Raw genomic sequence first — 9,883 nt, 5'->3', positions numbered from 1 at the left:
TGAGATTGTAGACTTTTTTTTTTTTTTTTTTTTTTTTTTAATGACGATTTAGGAAAATAGTTTCCAGAATGTGGTCGTTCTGGGCAATCAATGAGATTGTGGCAAAATCGGAGATTAAAAATATGTATCTGAGCTGGGGAACCTGAATATTGTGAATTTCAGAGGTTGGAAATTTGGGATTTTGCAATCTCGTCTTTTGAAAGTCATTCGGGTCTTGTCAGTTTGTGCCCTCTTTCCCCATGCTCCCTGGGAAGAGGGGTGACGGAGGAATGGGAAGGCCACTGGTTCTGTGCCACAGCACGCAAGGTTTAGAATTCTACAGACTATAGCTCTATATGTAGTGAGGACCCAGATTTAGAGAAACTGACCAATATTTATCTCCGCATCTGTGTGTGTGTCCAACTCTCTAGGCCAATAAACCAACAAGACAAACAAACTGTCCTCCTCAGTAGTACGCCAAGCGCACTTGTTTTCGTGGCTGGTGGGTCGGCCGGACAGGGACACGCTTGCCCTGTCCCACAGGGATCCTGGGAGCTGCAGCTGTATTATCCCTCTTGGGGCCACAGCTTCCAGCAACCGAGGAGGCGTGAGGGCCTGGTGACCCTACGTGCTTCACCATAATGGCCGCAGCCACCAGGCTCAAGCTGACTTTGGTCTGACCTCCAGGCAGAAACATGAACTCAGTCCAGTTCACACAGCCTGCTGGGCACAAGATGCTAGTGGCCCATGCGCCTTAAACCAGGAGCAACCCTGTCTCCAAATTGAAAGGAAACCGACGCACAAAACAAGTGACAGTCATGGGATACGGCCAGCTTTCTTTTTCCACTCCTAGCCCCCCACTACCTTCAACTCCTCATCCCCCCCCCCTCCCCTCCCCTTTACTTTGTCTAATGGGACAGGCAAGTAAAATGAGGGAAGTCGTGGGTCAGGTGGGTGGGGGCTTTGAAGAATTCTGGTACAAATAACCTTGACCAGACCAGGCAGCCACTAACCCTCAGGTTGCTGCCAACAGGGGAGTCAGGCCTGGTGTTACCATACTTTTAATTTCCCTCCCCCAAGGGAAGCCGGAAATCCAAATTTCTCTGTGCACTATCCAAACTTTTAAAGTAGCGAACTCACACTGAAACCTGTGAGGTCAACAACACAGGTCAAACAAAACACACCAGTTGGCAACCTCTGATGTCTGCTGTATCGTGCGTTTGCTCCCATCTTGTCACACGACCCTCAGACTAAGGGAGTAGGTCCTGTCATTCGCCTCATTTCACGGATGTGGAAACGTAGGCCCAGAGCAGTTCAATAGCTTAGCTTATCCAAAGTTTGAGCACCAAAGCTGAAACCTGAAGGAAGGATTTTAAAGGGCTCTTCCCCCCTCCCCTTATTACAAATGCATCCTTTTAGACATAACCTTTTTTTTAACCTAAAGATAATACTTATTACAAAAAAAATAAATTACAGAAAGGTGAAAACAAAGATCACTAGTCTCAACATGCAAACATAAGCACTATTATTTGGTGCATTTCCTTCCAGGAAAAAACAACAACACTAACAAACAAACAAACAAAAAAAACCCTATTCACTCAACAGACGTTAAGCACCTACAATCCTATAGGTCAGGACCTGTGCTAGGAGCTGGGGCTATTACAGTGAACAAGGCACAGTTCCTGCCCTCAAAAGGCTTACAGTCTAGTTCTTGTTCTTTGTTCCATTATACTGGGAAGCTAGTGTTGCTATCCGAAGGAACTTCTACAAGAAACCAAAGACTAAATAAACTGATAGTGCATGTCTAGCGGGGCCCAAGGCTTCGGTCGGCCCCGTCCCACTTCGGCTCGCTCCCCATAAAGGCAATGACCTGGAAGGGCCGGATTCCTAGTGGAGTCGAGAGGCAGAAAGGGACAGGACTCGAGAGTACCGCCGGACTCTCAATGCAGCCCGCAGAGGACCTGGGTCTTGGCCCTCTGTCCTCAAGGAAAGGGGTCGGCAGGGGGCAAGTGGTACGAGGCATCCAGGAAGATGACGAGGGTCCCAACGCTCGTGAAGATGATGAAGGTCCAGAGGAAAAGGCGATCCACTACCATGGCCACAAATTGCCAGTCTTCCTTCAGCTGGGGGTAGGCAGAGTAAACTGTTTCTGAGCTGCAGACCCCCAGGGAAGGTCTGCCCGCTACCCTTACCCTGTCCTACGAGCTCTGAGACAGGGGCGGGCGGTGGGACAGAGGAAAGCGAAACTGCGGGCGATGGATGGAGTGAAGAGCCAGTCGGAAAACAGGGGGCGGAACCAAAGGAGGCAAGCTTCCAATCAGAAACCAAACCGAGTGCTAGGGGCGGAGCCTGGATTGGCGGGTGGAGCCAAGGCCACCCAGGCCCTGCCCTGCTCCACCCTCATTGGACTTACCGCGTCGTGGTCCTCCTGTTCCTGCAGCTGTCGAGCGATGTAGCTGATCGAGGAAACGACCTCCCGCAGCTCGGGAGGCAGGCCCACAGCCCGGTTTGGGCCATCGATAAATCGCCGCAGGTCCGGGGCAGACAGTTCAGGCTGGAACCTGGAAGAGGCGGGACAGTTTGGCCACGCTCTAGGCTCCATCCCAATTCCCTCCTCCAACATTCTTGTCAGTTTTCGAAACGTGAGAGGGCCCTCTAGGCTCTCCCCGTCAGCGACGACCTCTCCAGTCTTCCGCAATTCCTCCCATCCCTCTACGCTTTAGTTTCCGCCTTTCCGCAAAGTAGGCGGCAGAAGGGGTACTACACTTCCCATGATGCTCAAGGGCATCTTCCGGGACCTTAAGCCGCCTGCCTCTGCACAGCCTTCTGGGAACGGTAGTTCACGCTCTCCCTTCCTTGTAGGCGACGGAGAGTAGGTACTACCTGTTGGGTTTGGGGAAGAGAAAATCGTTCGGTGGCTTCCGGATGAAATATTCATCTGTTCCTCGACCCCAGCCACTTGCTGGAGAGTCCCTGAGGGCTACAGGAGGTGGCTCCGGCATCAGGTCTCTCTCAGGTTTGGGCCTCTTCAGACCCAGGTATGGAGGGAGTTTGTGGATGAAGATCTGCTGAGTAGAAAGGCATATTGGTCGTGGGGGGCTGGGGGGGGCGCTCTCATGCTTTCAGACGGGAAGGGAAGTAGCTCACCGTCCCCAACCACCTGCCCATCCCTGCGCATGCGTGCGCGCGTCCCCCAGCTGCACAGCGAGGAAATGCAACCACACGGCCTTAACTTAAGTGGGTTGGAGGCATCCTGCCCCGAAAACAAAGTTCCGAGGGCTTCCACCCTGATAGGACCTGACCCCGAGGATGTTTCCCTGCGACCCAGGGATGGGCAGTATTGATGAAGCCAATATGGGATCTAGGACATGATAATGTCAGGAGGGTAAAGTTGACTGTGCAACCTTTCAACCCCCAACTGGCCTTGGCACTTGAACACTCTACCAGGGGTCGTAGTTATCGCTCAGGTCTGTGAAGTTGGTAGGAGAGAGGAGTGGCACCTGCACAAAAAGACGAATGCTAGGACTGAGAGTTAACACTGATTGGAGAAGGACATCTTACCTGACGGACCCAAATGGGCATTTGGTGGGTGTGGGGTGAGCGATGGTGCAGGTTGAGGACTACGACGCTAAGGATGACTGAGAAAGTGACGAGCACCATGGTGAACATGAGGTACTTGATAATGATGGGGACAGACAGGGAGGTCTCAGGAACTTTGTCTGCCAGCAGCAGCAGGAACACAGTCAGGGTCAGCAGGGCAAAGATCGAGAGCCCCATCTTCTCTCCTTGCGGGGCAGAGAGGAAGGTGGAAGGATTAGGCTTTGCCAGAAGGCGATTTCCATGGCATAATCAGTGACCATGTCTCCAGCCCACTCAAGGACAGGCTTTTGGAAGGGCCAACTGCAGGCAGATGAGTCCTACAACGATAACCTCCAGCTCGGACTTACTCTCCTAAACTCCAGATTTATAGCCACCTGCCAATTTAACTTCTCCACCTGGATGTCCAAGAGACATCTCAAAATTAACCTGTCCAAAACCTAATCCCGTGACCACCAACCCCTCCCACAGCCTTTCCCCCTTCAGAAGTGACAAATCCATCTTTTCTGTGGCTCTCAGTCCTGCTCAACTCTCCTCCCTCTCTCTTAACCCATACCCAATCCATAGCAAACCCTACTGGTTTTCCTTTCAAAATATATCCATACAAAGTACCATTACCTCAGGTCTGAGTTATTATAAAGGCCTCCTCGGGGCGCCTGGGTGGCTCAGTTGGTTAAGCGTGCGACTTCTGCTCAGGTCATGGGTTCGTGAGTTCGAGCCCCACCTGGGGCTCTCTGCTGTCAGCCCGGAGCCCGCTTCAGATCCTCTGTACCCGGCCCCCCCCCCCCCAGATCTCTGCTCCTCCCCCACTCACACGCACTGTTTCTCTCTCCTCAAAAATAAATAAACATTAAGAAATAAAGAAATTTAAAAAAAATAGAAGGCTTCCTCTTTGCTTCATTGTCTTTACCCCTGCTGACTGTTCTCAACAGAGCAGAGCCAGACTGATCCTGTTAAAATGGAAATCAGATACATCCCTTTCCTTCTCAGAACCTTCCAGTGGCTTCTCATCTTCCTCGGCATAAAAGCCAAAGTGTTTAGTATGGTTGACAAGGCCTTCCGCTAACTCTCTGACCTTATCTCCTACTGTTTTCTTTCTCGCTTACTTCATTCAGTCGTTCTGGCTACTTCTCGAATACGCAAGGCTCACTCCCACTCCAGAGTCCGCATTCACTGCTAACTGCACCTGATACATTCTTCCCCCCAGATATCTGCCAGGGAACATTCTCTCAACCCCTTCACTCTTTGTTCAAATACTGATCCAATATTTCCTTTTTAGTGAGGCACTGGCTGACCATTCTATTCCTTAAGATTTTATTTATTTTTATTTTTTAGACAGAGAGATAGAGATAGCACGAGCAGGGAAGAGACAGAGACAGAGACAGAGAGAGGGAGAGAGAGGGGGAGAGGGAGAGGGAGAGGGGGAGGGGGAGAGGGGACGAGGTGATAGGGAGAGGGAGAGGGATATGGAAGAGGGAGAGTGCTAAGTGAGAGTGGATGTAGGGAGAAATCGTAAGCAGTCTCCCTTCTCACACCATATCCTTCCATTGTTCTTGATCCCATGACCCTGGGATCATGACCTGAGCTGAAATCAAGAGGTGGTCCCTCATCTGACTGAGCCACCAAGGCGCCCCTTAAGATTTTAAGTAATCTCTACACCCCCCATGGGGTTTGAACTCACAACCCTGAGATCAAGAGTCACGTGCTATACCGACCGAGCCAGCCAGGCACCCCTGACCATTCTAGTTTAAATTACAACCCCTGCCCCCATTCTCATCCTCCCTAACCGCTTTTCCTACTTTATTTTCCTCTTTAGGACTTGTCCTCTCCCAGTATACACCCTAATAGATTTATTTATTTTGGTTGTTGGCTGTTTCCCCCACTAGACCATAAACTCCAGGAGGGCAGAGATTTTTGTCTCTTTTATTCACTGAGGTAGCTCCAGTGCCTCGCACGTTATAGATGCTCAACAAATATCATTGCACGAATGAACAGACCAACCCTTGTAGCTTTTTTAAGGAACTAAATAGCAATTTGAAGGATCTAAAAATGAAACAAAGTATATAAGGATGTGCCAGGTGGCTGATTATTCTCGGGGCATACAACAGGCACCTCAAACTTCAAGGAAGGTATGGAAATAAATAACTTTTATGGTCTGTTCTACTTTAGTCCTATAATATTGGGTTCCAAGATTTGCCCTGCTCAGGGAGGAAGTAGAAGTTACATTTGGAAGTGTGTTCTAGAGCTGGATCACTCTCCTTTCTAGACGGAGAACTCAATGCCAGAGAGAAGGAAAGAGTGCTTTAAATACCAGCGTTGAGGATTTCTGTCTGTGAATCAGGCTGGCACCAACTCTCTCTGACTGCCTAATGTCGGGCAAGTGCCTTAAACTCTCTCAGCCTCTTTGTCTTCCTCTGTAAAATGGGAAGACAGTTCAGTACTTATCTCCCGGAGTTGTAAAGATTAGAATTGAATTAATATATGCAACATGTTCATTATACTACTTCTAGCAAGGCTCAAAAATAGTAAAAATAATACTAATGCTTACACAGAACTTACTTGGTGCCGGGCACGGTTCTATTAACTCAATTCATCCTCAGAATAATCCTATCAGGTCGAGACAACAATTGTCCCCATTTCCAGATCAGGAAATTGAGACACAGAGAGAGGAAAGAATTTGCCCAAGGTTACTCTGCTGCCTCCTAGAAAAATGTCACTATTGTTTCGAAGGGGGATAGGAGGCCAAGGGACTAGTAGGTGTCTGGAAAAGAGGGGAGTGAGCTGGGGAGGATACCAGGAATGGGAGAAGGATAAAGGAGAATTGTCTAATCCCAGGAGCTTGTTGGTCCCAAGAAGGAGATCCTAGGATTCTGAAAGGGAAGAGGCAGAAGTTACTGGATGGAGAGAAGTGGGGAGGTTGGCAGGGCCCTTCCCTCCCTTACCTGCATCTGGAGGCAGGTAGAAGACGAAGATGGCCAGGAGAGTGATGAGGATGCACGGGGCAATGACATTGACCAGGTAGAAGAGAGGCTTCCGACGAATGATGAGGTAGAAGGTGACTTCTTCCCACTGTCCTTCCCCGCCTCCCCTCAGATCCGCCGGAGGCTGGATTAGCCGAGAAGGCTTGTGGATAATTTCCCACTGGCCATTCTCTGGGAGGAAGGAGAGGGGAAGAGAGAAGAACAGGACACAGATGTAGGACCTGACCTTACCGGTGCCAGATACGGCTTCATCTGCCACATCCTAACCCTCAGGTGGCTGATGTGATAAGGGGCTAGCTGTGGACACCGGGTTGGGCAGCCCATCTCTGATAAACGTGAACAAGTCTCAGTTTTCCATATCTGTGAAACTTGTCTTGCTGACCCCACAGGCTGTCTCGGGCATTGCTGATGGGGGGTGGGGGGGGTGGAGAGGGGGCGGTATTTATCAGCCTGTTAGAAACCGGAAAGCATAAAGCCCATGGACGTGGGAGCCATGCCCGCTCACCAATGAAGGTCCCTTCATGAATGTACACTTCCTGCCGTTTCTGCTCGTCAGGACCCAACGCGGTCTGCAGGCTGACCTCTGAGCTGTCATAGCTGTAAGAACTGAACACCATGGTGCAGTTCTGCCAGTCGAAGGGGAAGTAGGTGACCTGGATGGAGGGGGGGGGGGAGTGATGTGGGGTGGGGGGTGTCACCAGGGCTGCCAGAGAACTGTTGCGGGGGTGGGGGGGTGCTGGGGGAGTTGGAAGGTCACAGACGAATTGGAAGGTTATTAGGGGAGGCCTTGGCCAACGGAAGCGGGATCACTGAGAAAGACTGGAAGTCAGGGACAGTGACGGGAGGAGAAGAAACAACGGGAAATCGGGCCACCTGGGTGGCTCAGTCGGTTAGGTGTCTGACTTCAGCTCAGGTCACGATCACGTGGTTTGTGGGTTCCAGCCCTGCGGCAGGCTCTGTGCTGACAGCTCAGAGCCTGGAGCCTGCTTAGATTCAGTGTCTCCCTCTCTCTCTGCCCCTCCCCCGCTCACGCTCTGTCTCGCTCTGGCTCTCTCTCAAGAATAAAAAAACATTAAAAAAAACACACACACAACAACGGAAAATCAGGAGGGCGGGAGAGATGTGAGGTTGAGGGCATATGGGAGGAGGGAGGGGCGTCAGCCTCGGGAGAAGCAAGGTTTCTGTGAGCCCTGAGCTTCCCAGGGGGAGCCCGGCCACCTCGATGCTGCAGCTGCTGCGGTAGAGGCCTGGAGGCTGCCAGCGCACGGAGCCGTCGGAGGACACAACCACGTTCAAGTCCAGAGCAACGCCAAAATTTCCGTCGTTGCTGCGGGTGAAGGGTCTTCTCAGCTGCCAGGATCAGGACCCCGCCCTCCGGAGACCCCGCCCTCCGGAGACCCCGCCCTCCGGAGACCCCGCCCTCCGGAGACCCCGCCCTCCGGAGACCCCGCCCTCCGGAGACCCCGCCCTCCGGAGACCCCGCCCTCCGGAGACCCCGCCCTCCGGAGACCCCGCCCACCTCCCGGTCTTTGGGAAGACCCTACTTGTTTAGGAGCACCACGTCCGGTAGCCACACGGATGCAGCCGCGATGCGCAGTGAATCGATGCCCTCGTGCTCTGCGGGGTCCCAGCTCAGCCTGTAGTCAGTCCACCCCTGTGGAAGCAGAGACCGAGGGGCTGTCCGGGGCTGGAGGCTGGGAGGGGACTGGGGATGGCCGAAGGAAGCCCGGGAAGGGAGTGCCAGGGAGGGAAGCCGGCAGGCAGGGACTAGGGTTCTGGAAGTCGGGGTTCTGATCCCGGCTGCACCTTTACTGGCTGGGACCCCGTCGGCTAATTTCCCCTTCCCCCACTGAGCAGGTGGCACTAACTAGCCACTAAAACAGTGTTTTTCAAACTACAGCTGGCGACCCTTCAGCGGGTCTGGAATCAAATAAGCGGCCCCTGGGGGGGGCTTAGTTAAACGTCAATCTTTGGCTCAGGTCATGATCTCACAGTTCGTGAGTTCCAGCCCCGCGTCAGGCTCTGGGCTGACCGCTCAGAGCCCGGAGACTGCTTCCGCCTCTGTGTCTCTCTCTGTCTCTCTGCCCCTCCCCTGCTTGTGCACACACACTCTCAAAAATAAATAAAAAACTTGGTGTACCCAAAGTGTGAAAAAAAATTAGAATATGGAATGCAACTCTCATAGTAAATATACGTATTGTTTCCTGAAGCTTCCCTTTGGGTCATGTGCTCCGAGGTCGTGATTCTTAGAAATAATACTCTTACTGAGCGGGACGTTGGAGGAAATTGTAAAGGCAGCGGGACGCCCTTTCCCACCCCACGGGGTCTCCGTACCAGGTCTAAGTACACCTTTGTGCTCATCTCTTCATCCTTCTCGTTCTAGAAGGGAAAAATTTCAAGGGTAGAGGTGACGTGAATAGAGAGCAATGAAGGGGCTCGGAGGGTCAAGCTCCCTCCGGAAACCCCTCTTTTTCCGGAGTCCCACTCTCTCGGGTCCAAGCCCTGCCTCCAAGATGCTGCCCTGGTTTGAGCCCCGCCTCTATCTCAGAAACTTCCGGCCGTCTACCCGGCCAGCCAATTCAGCTACCAGTCCGCCCACCCCCGGCCCCGCCCATAGCCTGCAGTTCACCCAACCCTGCATCTCCGGCCGCTGCGGTCTCTTGACCCGGCCCCGCACCAAGCTCCGCCCCAGCCTGCGACCCCGCCTCAAGACCCGCCCCCCCAGCGTGCCGTGGAGTCCCGGCTTCACTTCAGGATCCGCCCGCAGTCCGGCTCGCCGCCCTAGCCCGCCCCACCCCTGGCCTGTCCGGCGGCCACGCCCACAGCTTGTCCATTGGCCCGATTTCGACCCAATCTCGGCTCACGGCCTATCTCCCGGCCCGGCCACGCCCCCAGCCGTTCTGCAAGTCGGACCTCAAACCCCGGCGTGCGCCCTCACCAGGCTGATGAGCTGCGCCAGGCTGAGGCCAATGGTGACCCCGACACGGTCTCCCACCTCCCGCGCCGGCCGCACCGAGCTATCGTAGCCCGAGAAAAGCTTCTCGAGGAGCCGGCCCTCCGCCTCCGAGCCATGGGCGCCTGGAAGAGGAGGGCACTGAGTGAAGCCACCGTGCCCTGCCACGACCCCTGGTCCTGTCACTGCTCCTCTGTGGCCCGCACTTACCCGGGGCGAGCGGTGCCCCCATCGCCCCCAGCAGCAGCAGCAGCAGCGCCCCTGAGGTCATAGCCCGGCCGCGTAGCTCAGTGACTTCGCTCCGTTCGCCAGCGCAGGGGAAGTGACGAGGCGCCCAGGAATGTGCACCTGTTGTTGGGGGGCAGCCGCCAGC

The 9,883-nt window shown here is 53.5% G+C and overlaps 1 protein-coding gene across 1 annotated transcript; it reads right to left on the bottom strand.

Annotated features, from left to right (window-relative positions):
* Window positions 1-13: 13 nt before the first annotated feature.
* On the bottom strand, window positions 14-9,781 carry CHRNB1 (cholinergic receptor nicotinic beta 1 subunit). Its single transcript, XM_030296073.1, has 11 exons — window positions 9,721-9,781; window positions 9,496-9,635; window positions 8,892-8,936; window positions 8,102-8,211; window positions 7,776-7,884; window positions 7,063-7,210; window positions 6,519-6,728; window positions 3,541-3,764; window positions 2,863-3,044; window positions 2,393-2,540; window positions 14-2,102 (listed from the first exon to the last, which is right to left on the bottom strand). The coding sequence occupies exons 1-11, from the start codon at window positions 9,779-9,781 to the stop codon at window positions 1,962-1,964; spliced, it is 1,518 nt and encodes a 505-aa protein (XP_030151933.1). The 3' UTR covers window positions 14-1,961.
* Between the last annotated feature and the right edge of the window lie 102 nt (window positions 9,782-9,883).

The sequence above is a fragment of the Lynx canadensis genome, chromosome E1 (assembly GCF_007474595.2).
Source record: "Lynx canadensis isolate LIC74 chromosome E1, mLynCan4.pri.v2, whole genome shotgun sequence".
NCBI classification, from domain to species: Eukaryota; Metazoa; Chordata; class Mammalia; order Carnivora; family Felidae; genus Lynx; species Lynx canadensis.
The sequence above is the reverse complement of the archived record's forward strand: the minus strand, read 5'-3'. Positions and strand labels throughout refer to the sequence as shown.